Here is a 27,434-nt window from a genome sequence, read left to right on the forward strand (position 1 = left end):
ACCGAAAGTCACTGGAAATTTGGCAGAGAGACCTAATTTTATTTATCGAGATATTTATAAAGCGCTATGGTCAATCTACCCTGGAAGCAAGTGACCTCGCGAACGATTGGTTTCACCAACGTTGAGCGGCGATCAAAATATTGATTTAAATTCCCAGCTCGCCCGATGTTTCACCTTCGTAAAATTGTATGATGCAATTATGTGGGAAACAAGAGAAAAATAAATTCTAACGAAGATGTTAATAAGATCATAAAAACCTGTTTCTTCCCATTTGTAATGTTTGTTACTGTATCCACATGCATGATCGAATATAATGTCGTAATTATTTTCGTACTTTTATGATAATAAAAGTTCTTCTCCGATTAATTCGATCATATTCTGTGATCTTTAAAATATTAACAGTTTCACGTCTGAATCCGATGAACGCGATGTTCGAGATTATAGGATTGTGACTGGACATTTGGCGGACAGACGCGCGACTTATGCATTGATAATGAACCAAATATACCGGTTACTTCCGGCGTCTGTGGCGACGATCGAAGTCACAACGTATCGCGGTATAGGTCAAGGGTGCACTACTATTTTACAAGCAGATAATCCCTATAATTCTATCAAACCAACGAGTAACCATAAATCATATTTATACGGCGCAGCGAAGTGAGTCAGAAATAATAAACATGCTTGAAAATATTAATCTTTCACACTTGTTGCAACTTATAGGAAATACAAGGAACTTATCGTACTCATGATTCAACACATTTTTGATAAAAACCAAAACCTTCCGAATAATAATTCTGAAATGAATCTCCTAGTGAACTCGATTGTATTCATATTAATGATTTCACAAATCGTGAGTGATAAATTTGATTGAATCAATTTCTCAAATTTCTGATGATCTCCGGTTAAATTAAAAATTGCTTAATCGCGTAATTTATCAGGAATGTCAGATATATACGTGAAGCGATAGGACATTTAATAAACTTATATCGCTAAAGAATAATAAACTTCGTGACGCCTCACGGCATCATTGAGCCGGAAGAGGGTTAGAAAGGTGTTGGTGCAGCGCGCTGTCGTGCGTGTGCTATATCGTTTGTTGTTCAATACTCGGTGCATTGGATAGATGCTGCGCGCATCGCAGTGAATTAATTATAAATTCATCACATTTTCGAAGCGACATCACTAATGAAAGCTACGGTAACCATATTGATCAGACGGACAAGCGCCAGCATCGAATTCTAAAATTAGACGAAAAGCGACTCGCTTTAAAGAACAACATTGACAACGTATCGATATCTCAAACTTCACTAGATTTCTAAACACGCGAACGACGACTACTAACTATATGCATATGTATCGGAAAATTCCGTCAGCAAACTACACGATGAATAATATCGGATTATTCGACCTTACAAGACGCTTAAAAAAATGTGTCGAACAAAATTAACGGGGATGATATTGAGTTTATTGATAGTCTCGAGAAATACGTATTTTCCCGTTTTTTTCATTGTGTCCGTACAAAAGTTTGAATGATTTATTTCTTGTTTAATCTCAAAGTTGTGTTATAAATGTCCGTTATTTAAGCCTTTGTATTTGAATTAATAAATCGAGGCAAAATCGAACATAATCATTCGCCAGTTTCAGTTTCGCTGAAGAAGCAACTTTCGCAACGAAACATAAAAGATATTGCAACCGAGAAGCTTCCAATCCAACTTTATACATGCAACAAACTATATATTTTACGCAGAGACGCGTAATCGATATTCGGCCTTGTCAAAATTCATTGATATTGCCATACTGATAATCGATATGACATCGACCTTTCTCAAGCATACGAATTGAAGATAATCAAGTTGGTAAAACTTCAGATGTTCTCATATATCGAGAGACATTTTCCTCTTTTTTTCGGTCAAACGTCAAATTACCAAGTGAAAGTTGTGCCGGGAGAAACGACCAAGAAACATGGACAAATCTCATATTTATGGCAGCACGTCCAACGGTAGCAGGTGAGCGATATTGCGCACCTTCCTGTCGGACTTGCCGAATCCATTCGCAGGAAAAGTAACCTGTCGAACGGCGCCGATACGATTTTTCGCGTGAAATACGAACGTACGTTTCCGCGGCACCGAGAGCTCGGCCGGTTTCATGTTATCGTGACGCGAATCTGACAGAAACGTATTTTTCACGTGATTTTATGCACCACCGGTGCAACGACTCGGTGAGGACGCAGATGCCTTTCTTAAATCCCACGGACAAGCAGTCACGGTGTGTCGATGATCGAAATCTTACAGGGAACAATCGACTTGCCCGACCGACTTGCACCTCTCTCATCTCATATACATATCGCGTCGTCGTAAAAGTTCGTTAAATTTTCGCCGTAACTCGTAAACCCATGCTGAACGTGAGTCTGCCATCTGCGAACGACTTCGAGGAAAAACCGGAAATTTCGCGAGGATCGATAATATCCCGTTCGCTTTGATGGCCGATAACACGTGTTATATCGAGCACGAACGTTTACGGTCTATTTTGTAAAGATAGTACTTTAATAGATCTGTGACAAATTTATGTTTATGCTATAGAATACCAAGAAATCGCACGAATTATTCGTTCAAAATTCATTGCAAAATAAACGTCCGCTAATTTATGTATACAAAAGTTTGCAAAGTCAAAATAATAGTAATACAATGCGTGAGAAAAACTAAACCAAAATCCTACACAGATATATCTTTAATGAGCCGGACAAAGAGATGGACGAGCCCATGGAAGAGGTCGATGGTGACAAAGGAAGAAGGACGCGACGCATGGACCGTCGTAGACGCAGAGCTGAAAGAAAATCGAGCTGCCGCTGCAGAACCAGAAGACGTAGAAGAAGAAGACAGAAAGTTCTCTCGCAGAATCCCTTTATCATCTTCTATCTTGAGATGTACTTTAAGGATCCCGGCCAACGCGTGACGGAAGTTGCTAAGGAGGCCGGCAAGCAATGGCAAGCCATGTCCGATGAAGACAGGAAAAAGTACATCAGTCTGGCGGAAAAAGAGCGCGCAAGACGATGCAGGCTGATGAGAAAAAGAAACGCACGTTAATGCTGACAGTGAAACGCATCTCAGCTGCCGATAGGTTCTAGAAAAAGCTTACATCATCAACAAATAACGATGCCAAGGACGTTTATTCGAAATTATAGCAAATTAAAGTTGAGCTGTAATTTTTTCATTTAAACTGCTCTTAACAATGCAGCGTAAATGCATTGGAAATCTGACGATATCAAATTCGCTGGAACATTTTAATTTTAAATTTCATTTTTTAATTTAAAATCATAAACATAATACGTAAATTGTTATATATCTATAGCACGTGACATGCATACAGCTTCTAAATTTCAAAACACCAAATGTATTGCGTCTGAAAATGAAAAAGAATAACAGAACGTAGGGCCAACGAAACCAACACGAAGGTCATAAAACGAGATACACGCGATCCTGTATATGTTGTGAACAATTTTGTGCAATAAATTTAATATGTATAACTTTTTTAAATATGCATAACTTTTAGCCGACTTTGAGATTATAATACTGTTTATATCTTTTGTAATTTCTAACTCTATATTTTTTTCACTTGAATAAATATATAACTATAATTAAAATAAATCGAAGTTTTTTCTTGAATGCGGATAGTAGTATACAACTTGACACAGTCAGAAGTGATATTTAATATACCGATATAGAATACCGATTTTGATCAGTTGACCGATAATCATTTCTTTATTAGGAAATATTTATACGAACTTTATTAGGAAAAAATTTATACGAATTCCCCAATATACGGATTGATCTAACATTTTTCATATTTGCACATAAATTTGATTAGGGAGTAGGGAGTAATCAACTAGATATCGGACAGACAATGTAAACAGAGCATAACGGATTAAATGCGCAAACGTCAAACGCGCGATGGTAAAAGCACAAGGCTGCACCTTGACCAATACGACCGCTTGATTCCTGCAGGTCGAACGGGGTCAAGGTTGTATCACAAGGTACTTTAAGTGCTTCCACGTTTCACTTAAATCTCGCATGGTTTTTCTTGCCGCGACTCCCTACATAAGGAATTGCACGCGAGCGTTCGTAAGTTAAAACAAGCGCCGGCAATTTCAGCTGACACTCATTAAATTCGTTTAGAGTTGCGCGAAACTATAATTTACTCCGGATGCTTCGTTAATTTAATTATTTCTTTCCTCGTTAACCGACCGAATAACGTAACTTTTTTAAATTTCGGAATAATGATTATATATTAGTTAAAGAAAGAAAGAGAGAGAGAGAGAGAAGGAGGGAGTTTTCTAAATTTAAGTATCTCACATGATAAAAATTTTTCCGATATTTTTTTTCCCGGGATAGTCTGAGAAGTCATAGGGACGGTGCAATGTTGTAATACTATTACTACTACTACTACTACTGTCGCGTCTACATCAATGCATCATACGTGTATTGCATCGGATAGTCCCGCACAATGTACAGTTTGCCTGCCTCCTGTGTGTGTAAAGTTTCAACTGCATCGGCATTCATTCATTTCCACACAAACACACCACCGCATCATTGAACGCAAACCACCTCCCTGTTCTCGTGCGCTCTTTGCGGGCACACCAACGGACATATTTACACATGGCTCACTTCAAACCTATTGATATCAGTCGTGCTACCCTCGTATCGTGCCTATCTACCACGTGAACCTCGCGAGGTCACCTACATTGACGAAGACACCTAATCTGTTTGATTTATTACCAACGGATTCGTTAAAATTCACAAAAGGGAACCCTCGGGCACTTCAATATTTATTAGCGGCTCAATTAGCTCAATTTTACAGAATAATAAAATGAAATTCAGAGATAGTATGTACGTTCTTGCGTATTGTTAATATTACAAATGCGTACTAACACTGACGTCCTTCCACGCAAGCTCGACGATCTCTCCGCCCTTGATGGCAATTGCTTCAACATCCCCTGAAACATCGACCTCGAGACTGTTCGAGACTGATATGAACCCTCGAATCACCCTCAATCAGCGAAACCCAAACAACAATAACAACTCTGTGTACCGTCGCGCATTCTCATTTGTGCGAGCTTCTTGATCTTGCTCCGTCTCTCTGTTACGAGCCCTGCGTCATCCCCATTAATCATCAACCTTGAAGCCGGCTACGGTCCCCTCCAACCCCGCGGGATTATAAGCTCGCCCATGGCAAAGTGGGACTTACCGTGCGGAGAAATGATACGTCGTCCTGCTCGGAGCCACCTTCGCTGTCAGCCATCCCCTCGGCAGGCTTCCTCCACGCAACGAACCTCCTCCGTCTACGTCACTTTCACGCGCGCCCGTACGTGTGCACGCGTCTACGCGAACGTGTGCCTATCTCGCGTGTCACTTCGTGTCCGAGGCACCCTTATCGATGCTGACGGGGTAGCGGTTAGTCATGCACAGTTTCGCGTGGTCGGCATGTTCCCGTCGCTATCCTGGCGCAGGCTCTCGGCCTCTGCGTCTCGTCGACGGGGACGACGACGAGCCCGAGGACGACGACGAAGGCGACGACGATAGTGACGTCGACGTCGGCGTGCTAATCCGTCGTGGAGCACCGACGATTACCCACTGCTGACTGGAGGGCACCCAGACCAGTTCGCCGACGACCCTTGCGCAAGCGCTCGGCACCTTCAATCAAATTCCGCATGCTCGAGACTACGTTAACGTAAAATCCCCCTACGGTTGCACGGCTTTCGCGTTGCGCGATTGTCTCGCCGTGAAATATCGTTCGGATATATTTTTTCGAAATGGAAGCCCGAATATAACGGCGCGGTTGCCGGGCTGTGTCCGGGATGAGGACGATATTAACGTGCCGTGCGATATTAGTTCGATTTATAATCGAAGTGGTCTACGGAAGAAGGACTTATGGACTAGAGAATGACCTTTGGAATACATCTCTTTAAGTTTTTAACCTTTGAGGAAAGTCGATGTAGTTTAATCGAACTTTTAATCAAGAGGAATTACACACGAAGATGTGTACAGGTACAAATGCGTTGCACGTCCGTGGACTATCTCGACTGCTGACATTCGCACGTGTTAATTAAAATTCCGCCTGATGCGCGGCGAAACGCGAATATTTCGGCGTATATTCGCACACGCGTCGTATTCGCGTAAAAATAGTTACGAGCAAACACACACCTCTCATTTCCACGATAATCTCAGACGTGAGTCACCAAATGAGTGTTCAGTCGTTGAGTTAGAAAGTATTTCGGAATGACGGTATGTAAGCGCATTATACGTCGAGTAACATGTCTAATTCACTAACTAATCCGGTTAAACTCGTGTATAGCGCGAATGTAAAAAACACAATCTCACCAACTATCGGCGTTATTGCTTCGATTTACGATCGACAACTTGAAATATGGCTATTGATTCGAAATCATCGATATTATTGCCATGAGCGCGAACGACGAATAGAATACGAAGCGTTGAATATGGCAATAAAGTTAAATCGCGCTTTAATGCAGAATTGAGTTAACGCAATAGTTCTAGCAACGAGCGTTTCTAATCTATAACCTTTATACGTAAAGTGTGGTTGAGTTGTTTAATACATAAGATTGCGATGAGCAACCCGAACAATGTAAAATACGATTAAAAGACGTGTATAAATTATAAACAACTTGGGTATTCTTTAAACATTTGCGATGCACTTGAAATAATTCTTTTGTCTTTTTAGAAAGATGTTTTTGAAACATAATTTCTTTGAAATCTGTGCGGAGAAGAACAATTGATTGAATTAACGTGACAGTGAACGAACGCTTTTTCGTTGAAAGAAACAGAATTTATAGGCCTTACAAATTAAATTAACTCCTTGCCAGACCAGAAATTCTGTTTCCTTCAACCAAAACGTGTTCAGTTTGTTCATATTAATTCAACCAATTGTTTTTTCTCCGTTTATCTATTATTTCAGCGCTTTGTAACAACTGATATCTTATTTATCGAGAGTGAAATTATTCAGTCCTTATCGAGTGCGCAATTTATCAGTGACGACTGAAGGCAACGAACAAAATACGTACAGTTGATTTTACCTTCTCTGAGAATCTATTTCCAGCAACGTGGCAGAAATAGATGCATTCGCGATGGCTTACCGAAATATCCCCATGCGTTTAGTGAGACTCAACTCCCGTTACCGCGCTTAATACGTTAATCGAAGGTTAAGGGTATCTCGAAGGACACGTGGTCTTCTATCGTCGCAAAAATTCTCAAGCTTGGCTGTAGTAATGAGAGACGAGGGAATATACCGTGCTCGACGAAATCCGCGCACTCCGCGATAAATTAGATAGAAATTTCATAGGAAGTCGATAAATCTCTACTCCTCCTGTTCTATAAATATATCTTGTATCTTTATCCTTTGTCGCGATATTGAACGCTTTATGTCAGAGACGACAATTTGCCGTTATTTTTACAGATAATATTCAATAATGATATCACAAAGCTATGTTGATACATGAACGTGGTCTGACCTTAAAATTCTGATCTTAAAATTTCTATTTAATTCTTTCAGCTAACTTTAAATGAACGAGTCCCGAAATATTGGAGGATGCTTTTTAGATATTTTTACTGCGGAACTTTTAGTGTTTCGACTGTCTGGCAATACTGTTCCATATAGCATTGCATAAGAATACAAAACCGAGTTTCTAATTTTAGGATACGAGAGATACAAGACTGTTCACTAAACTGAAAGTCCCGCAAAAACATTTCGAATTCAAAGCCCCATCATGTCATCGTGTTATTTCATGTCGTATCAGCGTACTGAACTGTTTTTAAGAGGTAATTAATCATCTGCCGACATTTATATAAACGAGTCTAACTCGACAATTAATTAATTTCATTATTACACTGTGTGTATACTTTAAAGTGTGCTTTTAAATTGTGCTGCACACCGAATCACTACCATGTTTATGGTGTTTCTGAGGATATTCCAACTTCACTGAACAACATTGTGTAACACGTCTACGTCACACTCTTTCGGAAACTCCAACACAAAATTATTTGATTAATCGAGAGAGAGAGAGAGAGAGAGAGACAGACAGAGAGAGAGAGTGAAATGATTGTGAACACCATACAACCTCCCAGAACATCCCTTGCGTACCACTCAACGTTTCACGCGCATACACATACGCACATATACATACACCCTGCTTTCAGGGGTAGCCTTTAAGCGTATCGGGGGTTGCGCGGTGCAGCCGGTGGTGCACTGGTCGCGAGTAGCCGCCTGCATCCGGGAGCGCGCGTCCATGAGGAGGAAAAAGAAAATCAATCGCGACATTCACCCCGAAAGGAGACTCACCTCGAAATAGCACTTCACTTCGACACCGTCGAACTCTCGGTTCGCGCACTCGTCTCGTTTCACGATTTCACGCGGGTATTCGCAAAGACGACCTTCTTTCTCGTCGTTGCACCTTCCACGAGGGTGCAGAAGATCGTAAATTTCGCAGCTCGACCGAGGGCTGCACGCTCGGGCCCCCGCGACGAAATTTCCGTCGAAGTTCGTGGAGCTATGTCGAGCCGAGCGGAGCGGAGCGAAGCGAGTACAAGCGGCTCTCCGGCGGCTATTTTCAGCCTCGAGCCAAGCGAGCCGCGCAGCTCTGCCCTGCTCCGCTCCGTTCCGCGCGCATCGTTCTTGAGAAAGTCTGAATAAACCATCCAAGTCAGCTACGGGCTGCTGGTGACCGCAGGAAATAAACAAGTGGGCGAGCATTGACAAAAACTTCCACTTTGTGACATGAACTTGTATCCTTCGAAACATGTTATTTGTTTAACCGTTATTCGGAAGAATTGCTTCGCATCGTTCCTGAAGATGCCTCGCAGACCTGTCACAGTGACGACGAAGGATTCTCAATGGTCGCGAGTCCGCAAAGTATAAGCAGGTTGAAAATGAATGAGAAAGCAGAAAATTATTCAAAGACTCTGATTTTGTGAGAAATAAATATTGTTTATTACATTCTATTTGTTAAAAATGTTTCGTTACGTTTGTTCTGTGTGTTAGACGGAGTGTATCATTTATACGCAGTATAACCGATGATAAAAATAAGTATAAAAATTATATGCATTCATATTGATGTAAAACAATTTGATGAAAATTTATTGAGGATTTTAATAAAGCTACGAACTAATCTGCAAGCAAGTTTAATTGTTAAAATAAGCCATGATCAAAATAAAATTCAAGTACTGTCGCGTCGAGTAAATCGCCCGACAATGTTGGGTTCGCACATTCTCAAATTACAGCAGATGACTATTATAATCTTTTCGCTTTTTGTTACCACTGAACATTGCCAAGATTTTCAAGTTAACGTATTGTTCCCGCGGCTGAGACACGCGGTAGAATGAATTCCTCGAGAAATAGATCAAGCACCGTCCGCGCGGCTCGCTGTTACCGACGGTTTTTTGAACTCACCGCCATCGATTAAAGACCCGCAGCACGCGCAGAAGCTGACGTGTCTTGACAGAAGCAGTAGACAGGAGCACCGTTCGTGTCATTCATTTATTTTCGCTGTTAGGTTAACGTTTCGACGGGTATATCACAGAAATGCTGGGGAAAATCAAAACGAAGCAGGACAAAAGTGGCGGTAAGTGCGTTCAAATTATCTTGACAATAAACACAGTTGCGGGGAGCAAATTCAATGGAACTTGTGAGACGCGTTGTACTAACTTTCTTGAGAGGTTATGTTTGTTATTTATCCATTTGTCAAAATATTGGATAAATTAACGAATTCACGGGTTCGTCCAACTATTTTACACAAAAATGCACAATGAAACGTATAATTATTGTATCATAATCAATACAACGATGCATGGATAATAGATTATAATTTCTTGTTTTTATGTCAACTAAAATATTGTTGGATAATGTAAAATATTAGCTAAAGTTGGGTAAATACAATTGCATATTGCAGAGGTCATTGCATATAGCGAAGCTGCAGTTTTAAACAATGCTGCAGTTGTCGAATATTGTAAGATATCAATGGCAGCGCTATCGGGCGGTACAGCTGGTCTATTAGGATTAACTGGAATATATGGGTTTGGATTTTATCTCTTTGCAGTTTTTGGGCTATGGGTAAGATTACTAGATGATGATTTAGATAATAATAATTGAATGTGATATCACAAAGCTCTTTGCAGGCAATGCTACTGATGAAAGCGGGTGGTCAGTGGAAAAAATATTTTATTAGTAGGCGGAATCTTTTAACGAGTGGCTTCTGGGGAGGGCTTTTTGTATCCTTTAAACCAATTCGTGAAAACGAATTTTGTTTCAGAGTTTAATTCATTTTCCTTAACAGCAATTGTCTTGTGATTGTGAAACTTCCACCACAGACATACGTATTATTCTGGACGTATCCTTTCATGATACAAATAAGGCAAACACACACTTTACATCTCTTTACATATGTGACATTGATATAAATTTCTTAATAATTGATTAGGTTTTTATATGGGATGGTTCATGTCTATTGAGGATGGGAGCAGCTGGTAACTCGCAGCAATTATAATCATGCAATTACGTACATAATACCGTAAAGATGCATAATTACATAAAACAGTCATTGAATCGTTGTATTTACATCACCTGAGTACTTCAGATACTGACCAAATAAAGCGTTCACGTGATATTGTATAAGTATGTCGATATGTATATAGAATACACTTTTAATTATGTAATAAAACAACTACGGCTTTTATTATGTGGTATTTTAATATGAAGATAAAGACAATATGCAGAGAGAGAGAGAGAGAGAAGGTAATGCAATAGTAATACAAGTGTAGCTATATTCTTTATTATATATATATATGTTATATTTACGTAATAAATTACCTACTGAAATATAATTAAATAATTAAATATAATATTCCGTGAAATATTATTATTAATCCTATATATCTGGTGCATGCAAGCCTTATGAACACATTTATATAAATAGTCAATTTTTATCATTTCTAATCACTATCGTATTGGAATAAAATGATTAAATAATACGTAACGTGATATTTCTAAATCGTTCGTAATATTTTAAATGCTGTCGACGGAATTCTTCATGTTCTCTCAATGCATTCATTAACGACAAACAACCTCATGTGACGATATATATATTTCTAATAATTTACTGCATATTCTATATTTCTATTTTACTATACATTAATGTTCCTTATATATGTACTCTAACGTAGAAGAATCCTCGCACATATTGGAAAAAAATAAGAAATGGATGTACAACTTTCCTTGATTTGTACTTACATGCTCGCACTTTCTACTTCAGCGTTTGTTACTTTGACTCATTCGTTACTGCTACCACTCTCGCTACGGAAATAAACGGAATCGTATATTTATGTCGCTGGATAAAACACTATCTGCACCTACAGTGCATCCTTAATAATCAAATATATTTTAAATAATACAATTACTCGTCTGTGACGTATATTAAATACTTAATTTACTCGAGAAGAAACTCGGTTTCGGCAGTGAAAGTCAATCGTACGTCGCGAATATTAACACAGGGACGAGCGTTAGTTCCTGCGAACTGACAGATTTACATTCCTAGCAATAAATAACACGACTTGGTCGAGGAAGTCCGCGAGCTCAAATTTTCGTCTCGGAAGTTTGCTCATGTGTTGATGCCTCCCCTCGTTTACAACCTTCAGCGACGATCTCGTGGGGGCTTCCGATTTCCAAGACCTCCAGTCTCCGTTCCTCGTCCATTTTGTCCAGCTCCGCTTTGCTTAAGTGATAGACTATTCCGGCCCCGTAACCGTCGCCCAGGACGTTAATCGAGGTCCTGATCCGATCCCTTAAAACAGATTGATCATTATAATTTACGGAATCATAGCGACTACACTCGTAACTTACAGCATCCAGTCGATCGCGAACAGCAGAGACACGTCGTTCGTAGGAAGGCCCAAGGCAGTTAGCACCAAAAGCATGGTGACCAATGCAGCGCTGGGGATGCTCGCGGCTCCGACGCTCGCCAAGGTAGCCGTAAGGCTGTAAAAAGCCAAAGTAGATCTTGGAGCGGAAATTTAATTCTCTTTTAATTCACCGATCAGAGACATTAATCGCGCATGAACGTTTTCTCATCAATATCTACTTTCATTCATCTGTTGAGCGTGAAACAATCAATGTTTCGTAAAAAAAGGAGCAATTTGTTCTTTTTTTCTATGATGAACAATTATATCGCTTCTACCTGACGGTAATGACTTCAACGAATCCTAATGAGATTCCGTTTAATTGTGCGATGAAGATCGCGGCCACGGCTTCGTAAAGGGCCGTGCCATCCATATTCACAGTGGCACCCACTGCCACGACGAAGCGTGTCACTCGTGGATCGATCTTGTTGTTTTCTTCGAGACAGCGGAAGGTTAGAGGCAAGGTCGCTGCGCTGTAAACCCATATACCGATATCTTTTGTCGTTACTACGAGGAACGCGCTAATTGAAGTAATCATGCGAGAAAGTTGAACGCTATCTTTAATATATCTGACATATTTGTTTAATATTACAAGAAGGAACACACTTCCGAATACTTGTTTAAAACTATCGATCGTTACCTCGAAGCCGTACCCAGAGCCGTCACCCAGGCTTGCATCATACCCCTGAAGAATACCGCTGGATTCTTTCGAGTCATAAACCAATAAATTATTGGCAATGTAATGATCGCGTGAATCATCAGGCCCAATACGACCGTCACCATGTACAGACCTAACATCTGGGCAGTTGCCGCCAGATTGGTGATCGACATGATTTTTCCAGCTATCAAGCACATAATTCCGAACGGAGAGTACCTGCGAGTAATTATCGTAGCAACAGAAAATAATCGAGAAACAAAAGAAGAAAGAAGACCTTGTTTTAAATTGAAATAATGAAAATAAAAATCCTCTTTTCATCGTTGAATAACGAATTCTGGAAGGTCGAAAGTGAAGATGAAGTTAAACATAACAAGATAACGCGCAATGATCAATTATGATCTTCGATCGTGGCTTCTATTTACAAGGCGAACGTAAACTGTGCTATTGCTTCGTACCAGACCACGACGATTGTGACGAGCTTCATAATGATCTCGTTCAGCACCACGAAAAAGTCCACCATCAGCTTCCCGCGGGGTCCTATCTGGCCCGCGAGCACGCCGAAGAGGATGCAGAACACGATCATACCCATCACGTTCGTGCCATCCTTGTAAACCAAGGTCGGCTCCACTATGTATTCGCTTTGGTTCGAGCCGATCACGACCACCTTTTTCTTCACGTAGGAGGTCTGAACTTGTTGGAAGCACGCCTGCACCAGATTCTCCGGCACCATATTCCTGAAAACATTAAGGATCTCGTACGTAGATTTTACAGTCACGTAGTTGGAGCACGTTTTTCCATACCGAATGATGTCGAGAATCGCGTCTACAGTGGAAACTTTCGTCTCTTCGGCCTTCACTACCGCCGCGACCGTAGTCTTAATCTGCGGATTACCGGGATGGATCATCAACACCATCGCAATGCCCACTATAGCGGCGAGAATGGTCGTCACCGAGTAGTACGTTAGCGCTCTAACTCCTATCCTTCCTGATCTTTGAACATCTAGCTGTGCCATTCCTGAAAGTAACGAGTCACTCACGCACCACAAGTTTCCAAGGACGAAAATAGAAATGAATCGAGATGTAAAGTTCAAATAGATAATATTTCTATTTTTAACACAAAACGCGTCACGTACCGAGCTTTCTTTTTCTGTTTGACGATAATTGCTTAATCGAATGGACTGTAATTACCGGAGATGAGCGACGAGATGATGAGTGGCAGTATGAACATCTTCAGCATCCGCATAAGGATTTCTCCCGGAAAACTGACGAGAGTTATAGACTGCGGCGAGAGATTGGCCAATCGACCCAAAAAACCGAGACCCAAACCCGCCAAAACTCCAGCAATTGTCAATACCAGAAGCATGTTACTTCCCATCCATTCTACTACCTGTGTTTATCACAACATGCAGTAAGATTCAACAGATTTCTCGTGCGTATCGCAGGTGCTTCCATTTCTTTTCTTTTTTAAGTTATCTTAGAAAGATCCCGAGAAAATTTTATAATGGGAATTCCGATTTTTTACAATCGTCTATCGGGATACTTCCGATGAAATAACTTCAATATCACATATTTCAGATTCTACTGATATAAGACAAATTTGATAAAAACATGACTAACCATCTGTAACCTGTCGAGTGCCGTTACTTGCTGTCGCACTTCAGCCTCGACCTCTTCCTCGGACGTCATCTTCTCGATCTCTTCTGTGCACGACCTGGAAGGCATTCCAGGTGAAAGGCAGCTCGGGTTTCCGGTAAAAACAAGAGAAATATCTTTACGTGTGGCCTTCCTTGGCTTCCGTCGTGGTCCCTCTGAGAACCGCAACAGCGCCGGAAATACGTTGCCCCAAAGACATCCTTCAGGTTTCAAGAACACGTCACTTCAGGATCTCGTGAGGTGTCCTCCTTCGTACGCGAAGTGTGTCGAAATGGATCTTGCGAGTATCATCCCGCAGCCTTCATGGCTGTGCTGTGTCTTTCGACGGTTTGTATCATCTCGGTTTATTCAGACATTCGCTGTTTAAATTCTGCATTATCGAGATTGAAAAAATATGTATGTGTGTGTATATATATACATGTATGTATGTGCATCATCTGCGCTTATATCATTCTATATTTTGGGTAACTGAATTGTTACGATTTGAAAACAGTTTCCTAGCTTCCTAATGTAATCTAAGGTTGCGGTCCGATTACAGCGCTGTAAGCGTCATTGAATCTCTTTTTGGCATGTAATAATTAATAAAGATAGAACGACGCTTACAACACTGTAAGCGTGAATCGGATCGCAGCCTAAGTTACTCAGACCGGAAATGTCTTCATAATTCTACTGTATCAAATCGAACTGAAAGATACGATAGATATGAATGACGGTGTGAGTGGACATTCTAATCGTGGCATTTTGCAGCTTCGCGGTAACAAAAGAAAGGATGAAAGCAGGGCGTACACGAAAACTTAATCCGAGAAACTTCCACCGTCGCAAAAGTGCTCCCGAGTGGATCCTCGATTTTCTCCGGATTATCCTTATTCTCGAGGATTATCTTCCGACCCGTTTACCGGAATCAAACTCCGTGAACGGGCACTTCTCCTCGCGTACGATTACCGAAGCACGTGCGAATCGTTCGGGAGTGCATCGCGACACACGACGATCCTTTCGCGCGATCCAGCCGAGGACCGTCCGAGCGGGCTGCACCGAGAGTCGACACGCTGCTCCCGAGGAGACGACGACGGGGTATAAGGCCCCGAAGGAGGTCACACCCGATCTATTACGTCCAGGATCATTGCACCGCGGTGTCGCGGGCGCGAGTGACATCCGCGAGGCTTTTTCGCGCGCGCGTGATCGACTGCCGAGATCGGATGAATCTGCCAGTGGGCTAGGTATCGCGGCGTTGGGATCTGCACAATCAGGCAGATAATGTGCCCCATCCAGGAAGCTGATTAGTGCGCGCGCCGAGGGAGGCCCGGGGAAGCGAAAGGCGCACACCGAAAGGGGGAAAAGGGACGCACAGGCAGATGACAGAGACGTTCGGGGGAGAAAGAGAGACCGGGTGATCACAGGAAGAGGGCACTCATCGGCGGCGGGTCGCACGGCACCGAATAATAAGCGCCGAAGGAAGAAAAATGCGCGGCACGGCATTTGGTTTTGAAACCGGCCCGCTTGCTCCGCTTGCCAGTTCGAGGCAGTTCAGCCGCATGTTGCATATTGGCAAACGGAAGACACGCTGGACCGAAGATAGGGACTGAGAGCGGGATGAGAGGCCCCGCGAGCGCACGAAACGAATCTTCGACGGTGACGTCGGAGCATGAAGAGTGCTGGAACGCTGGTAACGCATAATTCGTAGAAGTAGGCATTAGATCCGGAAGTGTGACGTAAAATCGCGGGATACGGACACCGACGAATCAAGTAAATGACTATATTATGTAATATGTTACACGATGAAATTAAATAATGAGACTATAGACCGTCGCATTTTGCAGGATGCTTATAATTAGATACCAACGAAGATTCTAAGAAATGACTAGATTTTTCCGTATTTCCAAGTCATTGCGTTTTTAGCTGTGGTGTATGAACGTAGTTTGCATTTCAGAAATAGAAAAAAATATTTCTCGTATGTGAAATGTTGAAATAAACAATCTCTTATAGTTGGTACTATCTTTTCAACGATCTTGTATATAACGATAACAAAAGTAAACGCGTTCTGCAGTGACTTACCCAGATAACACGGTTTCATATGCGTTCTTTAAACGTATGTAATACGATTATGGAACGTTACATACATTTGAAACTGTGCTACCTGGACATGCAGTTACGATAAATTAAATTTATATATTGAAAATTTTGTTTTAAATTACATTTACAAAGCTAGATTTATATGACACCGCTTTCAAAAACATTCTATTAAAATAATTAGAAACAATATTTTTGCCATGATGATACACAAATGACGTCATTAATTATAAACATTTTTGCTAGGATTATTTTATACATACTGCAAAAACCGTGTGTATATCATAATATCTATATTCTGTTAATTTTTTCGATCGAAATCTTCGACTTTCAATCTCCCACGCAGCTGATGATTGCTTGCGAAAACAAGAAGACATCTACGCGGAAATACTTATACGAGATTGTTTTAGATGCACGTAGGATACGACCATTTACAAGACCCCTTTGTATATCCGTTGGGAAGTAACCTAATTCCTCTAGCAATGACGGCTATGAGTGACTATATATAGACTAACATCGGGTTCACGGTGGTAGTATAATACGAGGACAAATCGAATCTCCCCACGATAACATGTTTAACAGCCCGCAACTTCCGAACGAAAGAACGAGCCTCGAAATGGAATTAATAATGCGTTCAGGACAATCAAGTTACAATTGTCATACAAATCATCCTCACTTGGGCACTCATAATCTCAATAGACGCTGCTTTTATCTACAATCATTGTTTTCAGTTCGATGAAGGTTTCTTATTTCAAGTCTGAATGCCTCTCAAAATAAAATGAACGTGAATTCAGATAATTGTTGCAGAGATGTCGATAAAATCATGTACTTATCAATTATTAGTACGCATCAATTCGGCACGGTATTAAATAAAAATTGTTCAGGGTTAGTCGTGAATTGTAATTTCAAAGCTGTGAAGATAAAGAATAAATATATTACAGTACATATATATATATATATATATATAGTAGAGGATTGTATAACATTATAACATTAAAGAAACGTTTTTAATGAACAACGATTTTTTATAACGTAGTAATAATACTTCTATCTATTATCTATCTATTATCTATAATAAAAGAAGTAACACGACTAAATGAAACTCGATCGAATTAAAGGTGAATATATAAACAATTTCATATATAATTTCGAAATAATAGAGTTACATATTTCTATACGCAGCATAACGTTCGTTCAAACTGATCGATTATGCGCAGGTCCACGCGCGAAGATCACGTGACACCTCAGTCCCCTTCCCGGTGTCGACAAGTGTCGCGTGTTTCGCGCGCGCTGACGTTCGTGCTCGCGATGGCTGCGGAAAAACATGAGAAACATCTTCTCTATAACAGTCTGTCGATTCTGCTGAAAGCCGTGGAGAGACAACGAACGACGGTGGATCTACGAAATGAGGCTTCTGTCTTCGGCATCGTCGAGGAGGCCGATGCGTACGTAACTTGCAACGCACTTTACCTTTGTTATAACGTGAAGTTTGCATCGTTTACAATAGCAGTTACTTATTTAAAAATACGCAATTTATTTGCGATAGCACAATATTCTCTTGTTGAAGAATGCGTTTCAGTATTAACGTATGACATTCATTCGCAAATAAAGGATGTCTGATCCTGATGCAATGCAATGTTCTCAGTCGCAATCAGCTTGACACACGCTTGACACACAATCATGTCGTCTTTGTCTCCACAGGTTTATGAACATCGTCATGAGGGATTGTATATTCACAGATCCACGCGGAGACTCATTCAAGTACGACATGTTTTTCGTGCAGGCTAGAAATATCCGCTGTGTTCACATCCCGCCAAACGTAAGTAAGCAAAAAATTGTGATTTCCGCATACATGTTTTTCTCTCCCCCTTCTTCTCATCCTCTCCCCCCTTTCTCCTTTACCCGCCATTCCTCCTATTAGTTTTTTTAGCTGATAGTTTTAGGCAGTTTTCAAGATGAGATAAATAGCACAAACATGACGTTTTTAAATTATCATGCATTGAAACGATTTGTAAAGAAAATCATATGAACGATTTTTCTTTCATCCACATTTTCTCATCGAAATAAGTGTTCGAGTATTGTCGAATAAAGTGGGGGAGTTTCGTATTTCGCGGTTGTGTAATTTAGCTGCCGAATATTTGGTTTGTTCTTTATAGATGTACTATTAAACTGTTTCAATAAGTAAGAGTGAGACGAGTATATTTTGTCCCGCTCTAGCTTACTGCATCAGTTCAGCAGTGCTGCTACAAAGAACAGACCTATTGTCGCAACTGCACATGTGTCGTAAAGCATATTGATAGCATGTCGTAAAGCATATTATCATAAAGTATATTGATTGATTAGTAGTTACAGCTAATATGAGTCTACGTTGAGATATGATAAGATACTTGAGGTACTCTTATTGTAATACTATTAAATGGTGTGTAAATATACATACCTCTGTGCATAAACAAATAACTAGTGGAGCAGTTCTACTAACCAATATCACTGTACACGTGAAATCTTATAGTTCCAAAGTATATTGTATCACAGAACACAATATGAGTGCATTCAAACTAGCTGATTATGACTGCATTGGCTTTGACTTGGATAACACTCTGGTGCGTTATAATATCGCAAATCTGATGCACATGGAGTTTAACATGTTAGCTACATTCATGGTAGATAATCGAAGATATAGTAAGAAGCTGTTAGAACCATTGACAGACAACGACCTGGATTTTATGCAGAAAGGATTGCTGTTGGACTTCGAGAGGGGAAATATACTCAAAATAGGCTCAGATGGTGTTATCCATAGAGCATGTCATGGGACGCATTTGTTAAACAAGGATCAAATACAGAAGATATATTCTGAGCAGAGATGGGAAGTTACTGATATTTTCTGTAACAATGTTCTGGATGCCTGGAATGGCCCTTTGTCTGAGAAAGTGAGGAGTGTGCTGGATTATTTTGATGTACCAGCGAGTCTTGTGTTTGCACGGGCTGTAGATGCACTTGATGAAGAACATGAATCCTGCCAAGATAAATATAATATCTGGCCTGATATATTGGATGGTATGATCTATATGTTTTCTATAGATCATTTTGAATCAGACAAAGGGATCTTTGGCCATATTAAACAAAATCCAGAGAAATATTTGCATAAAACTGATAGCACAGCATTAATTTCTTGGTTACAACAGATTAAACCAAAACCTGTGACTTTCCTTCTTACTGGATCAAACGTAGATTATGTAAATTTTATCGCAAATTATGCTCTTGGGGAAGAGTGGCAATTTATTTTTGATATTATTGTATGTTATGCGAAAAAACCAGGCTTTTTTACTGCTAATCGACCGTTTCTAGATGTTATACAAAATAAGAATACTGATATTATAAGCCAGCAGTTAGAAAGAGGTAAAATATATAGCGAAGGAAATTGGAAAGGTCTACGAGAATTTTTTCGTACAATGGGGAAAGAAAATCCACGATGCTTATATATTGGTGATAATCTGGTGCAAGATATTTATGTACCAAATGCTTTTGCCTATTGTGATACGATATCTGTAGTTGAAGAAATAATATCAGAAAAACATGGCTATTGTACGAATTTGTGTAGTGAACAAAATCTAGATGAGAAAATGTTGAATTCGAAGCTTTGGGGCTCTTACTTTTACTTGACAGACTTGAAGGCTAATGTAGATACTTTCTGGGGGCACATAATCAAAAAGCATTCAAAACTTTGTATATCACGCGTCGAAGAGATTTTAACAACTGCTATGGACAAACCCTTTCCATCTTTTGATAATGGTGGAAAATCATAATTGATATTTTATTTTTATGTCTGTTAGTATATATGCACATTATTATAAGAAAATAATTGTTTTTATTTCGAGATTATGTGGAAAGATAAATAATAATTGTCGTTTTTAAATGTGTTTATTATAAATAAGCGTCAAATGTTTGTCACAAATTTTTACGTTATGTAGCTCTGACGAAAGCATGTTATAATTTAAGATACGGATTATACCAGCTATCAAGGAACAGTTGCAACAATTAAAGGGTCCTGCGAGGGAATTGAAAGATATAAAACATAATTTCAGAGTAGAACGCACACAACGGAAGCAACGGGAAGATCTCGCGGCCGTAAATAAAATTTTAGAAAGTAGAAATAAGATTGATTCTGAATCTACAGAGAGAAAGTGAGATTTATATATAAATTCGGTTTAATATTTTTTTCAATAATTATCCGTACATAGGAACTCGCATAACGTTAATACGTTATACAATATATCGCTCAAATAGATGATGGTGATTTGATTATATGCTTAAGAGACATTACTCTTATTTCATATGTTCTGTACTTTATAGCCTGAGAAAGCTTAACATTGCAATATTATATATATAAATATATCTTTACATTGTATAAATTGCAATATAAAAATATTCAACTATATTATTTTCTAAGACGATATCGTATGTTATAATATTTTAACACGATCGAATAAACTGAATATTAAAAAATTCATATATATATGTATATTGTAAACTTCTATAGACTCAGCGAAAATGTTATTCAGATCACTACATTGCATGAAAAAATGTTATTTTTATAAGAATATATTTTAATGAAAATACGAACATAACGAATTTCATATCGAATAATGAAAACGTTTGTTATTTTCTTTCGATAGCAATAGCGATGCCCATGCCTCCTCCAATACATAAAGATGCGACACCCTTTTTCTTCCCAGTTCTTTCCAAAGTATAAAGCAAGGTAACCAACACTCTTGTACCTAAAAAAATAAAATTCGATCAGAAAGTGAGAATTCCATCGAAGAAAGATTGATCATTGATTTAATAAATACCGGATGCACCAATAGGATGACCTAAGGCGATAGCGCCACCATTGACGTTAACTTTCTCAGAATCCAATCCAAGTTCTTGAATGCATACAATTGCTTGTGCTGCGAAGGCCTCGTTTAGCTCATAAAAATCTACTTCCTCTTTCGTCCAATTTGCTTTCTTCAACTGAGATAATAGTACACATATATAGTAGTAGTCATGATAGTACACATATATAGTAGTAGTCATGATAGTACACATATATAGTAGTAGTCATGATAGTACACATATATAGTAGTAGTCATGATAGTACACATATATAGTAGTAGTCATGATAGTACACATATATAGTAGTAGTCATGATAGTACACATATATAGTAGTAGTCATGATAGTACACATATATAGTAGTAGTCATGATAGTACACATATATAGTAGTAGTCATGATAGTACACATATATAGTAGTAGTCATGATAGTACACATATATAGTAGTAGTCATGATAGTACACATATATAGTAGTAGTCATGATAGTACACATATATAGTAGTAGTCATGATAGTACACATATATAGTAGTAGTCATGATAGTACACATATATAGTAGTAGTCATGATAGTACACATATATAGTAGTAGTCATGATAGTACACATATATAGTAGTAGTCATGATAGTACACATATATAGTAGTAGTCATGATAGTACACATATATAGTAGTAGTCATGATAGTACACATATATAGTAGTAGTCATGATAGTACACATATATAGTAGTAGTCATGATAGTACACATATATAGTAGTAGTCATGATAGTACACATATATAGTAATAGTCATAAAACCATACTTTGCTAGAATAAATACAATCAAATACAAAAACCAGATATGTTATACTAACAACTAATTTGACAGCTTCGACTGGTCCAATTCCCATAATCTGTGGCTCAACCCCAACTTGTGCAACTGCAACAATAGTGGCTAATGGTGTAATTCCTTTACTTGCAGCAGCTTCTTGAGACATTAGAACTACAGCAGCTGCACCATCATTTACACCAGATGCATTGCCAGCAGTAATCGTACCGTTTTGCTAAATAATGTAATAATTTAAAAATGTTATATTTTTCTCCTTGTAAAATTATATTAGCTTACACGATGTGATATTTACATACCGGTCTAAATGCTGGCTTTAACTTTGCAAGTTTTTCCACGGTTGTGTCAAATTTCGGAAATTCGTCTTGAGATACGACGGTAATTTCTTTTTTGCCTCCAATGGTCACTGGAACAATCTCGTTTTTAAAATGCCCGGCAGTAATAGCTGCCTCGGCCTTCTGTTGAGATTTACTCGCAAAATCATCCTGCAACTCTCTGCTTATTGCATATTTTTCCGCGAGGTTCTCAGCTGCTCATAATACATAAATTTAATGTAATAGGAACATGTAAAATTTAACAATATTTTACATAATCAGCTTTGTAATATTCTTTTTTTATACCTGTGATTGCCATGTGGATATTATGGAAGGCGTCCGTTAAACCATCTTCCAGCAATGTATCAATCAATTTGCTACCCCCAAATTTAATAGCAGTCCTGAGATAAGTAGCATGTGGTGCTCTGCTCATATTTTCTTGACCACCAGCCACAACTATATCGCTTTCTCCTGATTTTATGGAAGAATAACCATTTATTACAGACCTGAAAATTATTATATGTCACGTTTCAATGTCATGGCCCTACCATTTCCAAAATTCATATTCAAACACAATCCAACACAAAAAATACATTACTGTAGTTCATACATACTTCAATCCAGAGCCACATAACATATTGACCTGATAAGCTGGCACATGAATAGGTATACCAGCATATATTGCTGCTTGTCTAGCAGGATTTTGACCTTCTGTTGCAGTAAGAACCTGATAAAACAATATGTGATGTATGAATATAAATATATAAATTATAAAAATGAGAATATATGTAAACAAGAATAATAAAAGTATGTTAAAAATATATTTATATTTCACACATATATTTTTTATATATATTTAAATATAAACTATATTTAAAAATAATATAACTTGATATCCTATCTACCGTTTATATGTTGAAAAATTAATACCTGTCCCATAATAACTTCAGAAACATCTGTCCCATTTAATCCAACTTTTGCTAGGCTTTCTTTAATAACAATACTTCCTAGTTGTGATGCTTTCATGCAAGACAACGACCCACAGAATGATCCTATAAGATACAATTTGAATGTCAAAAAATATATGCTGTATATCTTTGACATTGTGATTATATTATCTATAAGTATTCAGATAAGATATATCTGTTCCTTTTATGATATGATATACTTTTCATTATATATATTATTTTTATATAGGATTTTTATTTATAATTATGTCGGTATTCTGTGCATATATAATTTTATACTTGATATACCATCTGGATAAATATATACAGAAGAGTGACTGTAATTGACTGTTTATAATCGTTTCTGAAGATTTAATTCACATACAAAATATTTTCAGAGTTAGTTTCAAGTTTAATTCGTCTAATTTAAGTTAATCGCTTAAAATTTGTATTACAAATTGCTCAGTATAAATTAAATTTTGGTTGATTTTGTGTGTTATTATTTTCGTTGTTACCTATGGAAGTTCTGACAGCTGAAACAATAACAACGCTGCGATCACTCATGTTTACGGGTCTTGAATAAGCACTACCGATTCCGTAGAAAAATGCACGAAAACTGCCGTCGTGGAATAGCTTAACAGAAGCACAGCATGAACGACGTCATATCAGGAATGGCTGTTTCACGAAAGTGTGTCATACCACGACGCATACTTGCGCAGAAGGGAGAAGGATTGAAAGAGGGGGAACCGACTACTGCTCTCGAATATATTATACAGAATTTCTTACGAATTAAAAGAAGCCGAAAAAAAATTTACATTCAATCACGTCGTATACCATATGCGTCTGTTCGATGTGGTGTCTTATTAATTAATGTACAGAAAAAAATAATGAAATAATAATGAGCGTGAGCTACAAGATTACACATAACATATATATATATGCTACGTGCACGTATCATGGCAATATGCAAAGTGATAATTTTTTGTCGTCCGTTACGTCATAGCTGATAAGTTGAAAGGAAATTATTACGCATGGATTTAATATTCGATTTCATGTTCAATGAAATAGAGTGGTAAAATCGATAATATAACTTGTACACATTTTTATACAATATTCTTATATTATTCATTAAAAAATAAGCGTTAGAGTTTCTTTAGCAATACCACAATGATAACATCATTCTTCGAAGTCGTTAAATTCATCGATAAAATAGTTCTTTTCTAAGAGCAAAGTGAGCATCTTCAGAACTTCGACGAATTTGCAACAATCGAGCACAACAATCTATTATAATTAACCAATAAATATTTATCCGTCTGTCGGAGCCGTCAAGTTGGCATTTTTCAAGAAAAGTACAAGAAAGAAAATATTTTCAACACTCGTAAAATGTTAACACGAATTCAGTGATTATAACGCGCCGGTGAGCATAAATCAAACGTAATGTCAACATCAAAAGAAGATAACTGTCAACACAGGAACGAAGGCCATACAAGCAAAGAACTCCAATCAAAGTAATAATCTCGGGTAAAAAACTGAATTTAACAAGATCTCTGAAATACAAGAGTAAACGTCAAGACAGACGCCGCGTGTCCCGAACCCACTAGACACAGCCCTGCGACTGGCAGGCGTTGACTCAGCCACGACACAGTAGGTGGCGTTGCGGCGGCGAGTCGCTGGCGCCGCGGTGCGGCGTCGGCTCGTTTGTTTTTACCCAACGTGCATTGTGGGACAGTGACTGGTGCTAAGATGGCTGACAACAGGGAGGAGATTTCGAAGCTCGTCGAGAAACGAGGTATTTGTCGGCGTCGCGTCCCTTTGCTTGCCGCGATCCGTCCGTGCCGCGACAGCCCGGCGTCACCGGGTCGCTTACGTCGCCGTGGCGGCGCACCGTGCTCCGTAACTGCCACGAGGTTCGCCGCCCGCACGCACGCATCCGCACATCGTCGGTGCGATATCGCACCGTGCGAGCGCGTTGCGAGTCGCTCGCGAGGAAAGCACACACGCCAACTCGGCATTCGCTCCGGGTTCACGTACGACGGTACGGAACGAAGTCCGCGACATCCCGACGCGAACGTGCGACCCGTTCACGGCGGCTGTCATCGCCGTCGTTCGATCACTCTTCCTGTCGCTTATAAGACGTGCCAGCCTAACGAACGTTTGACAGTATACGATTTTGCGATCGGTCGGTTAATCGCTCAATCAGCAGACGGTTGGATCAGTTCGCGCAGCCTCGCGTAATATCGCAAGATTAACGCCCGCCCGAGCTGCCGGACTGATTACTCATTAAGGTCACGCGCCGACGGCCTTGCGGTTTGCGTCGACTCCGCGACGACCGTCCCCGAGACCGCTCGAGATTACCGTTATCTATCTCTGTCTTTCGCTCGAATTCGCTGTCTCCTTCCGATCCTGGCTGGCTCATGCGATCGTTCTCGCGAATTTAACGCCGGTTGATTCGCGTTACACCTACGTGTATATCCTCGCGAGTGTGCTCGCGCGCCGCGGATCCTCGACGTCGCGGCCTCTCACGCGGCACGTCAGCCGCGCGGCGCCACCGCGCCGCGCGTGAGGCCCGCAACGTGCTCTCTCGCTGCCGGCCGTTTGCTCCAGTCGCTCCGTCAGCGCACAATGTAGACGCGTTAACGACAGCTGGGGACCAGCTTTTGGCCGAACTGACTCTGTTTCGGAATTTTTCGAGATCAACTTGTACGCGAATTTTCTAAATCCTTAAAATTTTCATGATGCTCTGAATTTGCCTTTTTTTGGTTTGTGTCGGCACAAAGAAGTAAAAACGTAGACTTTTAATTGAACGTAGAATTTCAATATGAGAATTAATTATAAACGAGTTTTATATTGAACGCTAGAACATGATGAGATGCCTCTAGTGAAATATTTGTTAAGGAAGTATCGATTGTGGTTAAAATAATCCTGCCATAGCAGGAGGAGGATAACCGATACATAGCTGTGTGTGCCGGAGCAGACAGGAACATTGGTCGGTTTCACGTTTCTTAAAAAGTATTAGTATAAAGGTTCTCGAATTTCTTAGATATCGATTGATATTACATTTCTTTATTTTCGAGGACTGCAAAAAGCTATCAAGTTGTTATTTCAAGTGTCGTGTTTACATTCTCTTATCTTCTAACTCTATCTTAAGTCACTAACCTGACTTTTATGACATGCGAACTTCGGCCATTTATAACTTTCCTGGACTTGACGTTGATTTTAGAAGGTGCGAAATACTTTACGAGATCTCTATCCGAGATTACATCTAGATATTTTCTGTACTGTAATCAGCTAACGGCGCATCACTATCGAATTATCTTTACTTCTGAAAGACTATTCTAAAATGTTCAATTATTCCCCATAAATGAGGTCTCTTACATTCTACCTGTCTTCATTAAGGGTGATAATAGTAAACGGGATTAGTAAGCAACTAAACTAGAAAATGATTGCGGACGACGCCCAATATATCAAACGGAGCGAACAGAACGAGCCGAATGAACATCGCGAGGTGATCACTTGATATTTCTGATATAGTCCGTTACGCGTAACGAGATTAACTGTTATACGTGTCCAACGATGCGCCGTGTCCCGCAACGATGCAAGTTTTGCACATCGGTCCGATGCACATTCGCATGCGATTTATACTCGAACCTTGTAACTTCTACATGAACGCCTATACTTTAGACTCCCTCTCCGGAGTTTCAACGTCTAAATTACACAACCACGAGTCTTGAGTGACGATAATTCGCTCATTTTTATCTCGTGTCGCAATTTCTTCGACGAGCCGGAGATCCTGCCGGATAAGATCAGCGTTTTATTTTTGCGAAGATCCGCGAAGAACGAGGATATTTTGAGACGCGAACGGATATTTATGGCGAAGGGGCTTTTTCAGTAAATAGCACAACGATTAACCTCGTCGGATTTCCACACCGAACGGAAGATATTGACTCGGCTCGATCGGACATAAATCGTAAAGTTGTCGTGCAGAATTGTGTGGCACGCCTTCGCTTCGCGTGACTATAGCTTCGATTCCCTTATCGCGCCGATATCCCCACGATCACTATCGGTTTCGGTTTCGTTGCATTATTGCAGAGTGTGCCAGCCGCAATCAAGAATTCAGTGGTAAACCGATAAACCGATAAAAATTGCTG

At 39.6% G+C, this 27,434-nt stretch overlaps 6 protein-coding genes across 14 annotated transcripts in view; 3 read left to right on the top strand and 3 right to left on the bottom strand.

Annotated features, from left to right (window-relative positions):
- LOC106745598 (ryanodine receptor) overlaps nt 1-8,672 on the bottom strand; it is a 41,701-nt gene extending 33,029 nt beyond the window's left edge. For 6 of the 7 annotated variants that reach the window (XM_014621330.1, XM_014621326.1, XM_014621329.1 and 3 more), the window contains exons 1-2: nt 8,347-8,671; nt 5,239-5,684 (exon numbers count right to left, since the gene is read on the bottom strand). In XM_014621330.1, the coding sequence (XP_014476816.1) occupies nt 5,239-5,292 (54 nt within the window). In that variant the 5' untranslated portion in view covers nt 5,293-5,684; nt 8,347-8,671. Of the gene's footprint in view, nt 1-5,238; nt 5,685-8,346 lie in introns of all 7 variants that reach the window. The other variant, XM_014621331.1, reaches the window with a different exon arrangement.
- A 766-nt stretch (nt 8,673-9,438) lies between these two features.
- LOC106745630 (ER membrane protein complex subunit 6) lies at nt 9,439-10,735 on the top strand. Its single transcript, XM_014621415.1, has 5 exons — nt 9,439-9,625; nt 9,953-10,113; nt 10,179-10,271; nt 10,371-10,390; nt 10,481-10,735. Exons 1-5 carry the CDS (start codon nt 9,586-9,588, stop codon nt 10,509-10,511), a joined length of 345 nt encoding a protein of 114 aa, XP_014476901.1. The 5' UTR covers nt 9,439-9,585; the 3' UTR covers nt 10,512-10,735.
- A 143-nt stretch (nt 10,736-10,878) lies between these two features.
- On the bottom strand, nt 10,879-15,447 carry LOC106745629 (excitatory amino acid transporter-like). Of its 2 annotated transcripts, XM_014621413.1 has the most exons (10): nt 15,051-15,447; nt 14,387-14,634; nt 14,229-14,322; nt 13,800-13,998; nt 13,413-13,626; nt 13,068-13,346; nt 12,595-12,828; nt 12,233-12,427; nt 11,899-12,033; nt 11,632-11,839 (listed from the first exon to the last, which is right to left on the bottom strand). In XM_014621413.1, exons 2-10 carry the CDS (start codon nt 14,461-14,463, stop codon nt 11,632-11,634), a joined length of 1,635 nt encoding a protein of 544 aa, XP_014476899.1. In that variant the 5' UTR covers nt 14,464-14,634; nt 15,051-15,447. The 2 variants fall into 2 exon arrangements, with proteins under 2 accessions (XP_014476900.1, XP_014476899.1); XM_014621414.1 differs by lacking the exon at nt 15,051-15,447 and having other exon boundaries at nt 10,879-11,839; nt 14,387-14,463.
- Nucleotides 15,448-17,565: 2,118 nt separating this feature from the next.
- On the top strand, nt 17,566-20,775 carry LOC106745600 (U7 snRNA-associated Sm-like protein LSm10). 2 transcript variants are annotated; one of them, XM_014621353.1, is made up of 3 exons: nt 17,566-17,776; nt 18,033-18,150; nt 20,328-20,775. In XM_014621353.1, exons 1-3 carry the CDS (start codon nt 17,640-17,642, stop codon nt 20,514-20,516), a joined length of 444 nt encoding a protein of 147 aa, XP_014476839.1. In that variant the 5' UTR covers nt 17,566-17,639; the 3' UTR covers nt 20,517-20,775. The 2 variants fall into 2 exon arrangements, with proteins under 2 accessions (XP_014476839.1, XP_014476838.1); XM_014621352.1 differs by lacking the exons at nt 17,566-17,776; nt 18,033-18,150 and adding an exon at nt 18,159-20,156 and having other exon boundaries at nt 20,328-20,415.
- Nucleotides 20,776-20,914: 139 nt separating this feature from the next.
- On the bottom strand, nt 20,915-24,099 carry LOC106745601 (acetyl-CoA acetyltransferase, cytosolic). Its single transcript, XM_014621354.1, has 8 exons — nt 23,802-24,099; nt 23,270-23,391; nt 22,954-23,066; nt 22,646-22,845; nt 22,325-22,554; nt 22,054-22,242; nt 21,179-21,341; nt 20,915-21,106 (listed from the first exon to the last, which is right to left on the bottom strand). The coding sequence occupies exons 1-8, from the start codon at nt 23,848-23,850 to the stop codon at nt 20,988-20,990; spliced, it is 1,185 nt and encodes a 394-aa protein (XP_014476840.1). The 5' UTR covers nt 23,851-24,099; the 3' UTR covers nt 20,915-20,987.
- An 888-nt stretch (nt 24,100-24,987) lies between these two features.
- LOC106745599 (ensconsin-like) overlaps nt 24,988-27,434 on the top strand; it is a 182,649-nt gene continuing 180,202 nt past the window's right edge. Inside the window, exon 1 of the mRNA XM_014621345.1 lies at nt 24,988-25,075. Coding sequence (XP_014476831.1) covers nt 25,030-25,075 — 46 coding nt within the window. The 5' untranslated portion in view covers nt 24,988-25,029. The remainder of the gene's footprint in view (nt 25,076-27,434) is intronic.

Source organism: Dinoponera quadriceps, unplaced genomic scaffold (assembly GCF_001313825.1).
Source record: "Dinoponera quadriceps isolate SergipeBrazil2010 unplaced genomic scaffold, ASM131382v1 scaffold1476, whole genome shotgun sequence".
NCBI lineage: Eukaryota > Metazoa > Arthropoda > Insecta > Hymenoptera > Formicidae > Dinoponera > Dinoponera quadriceps.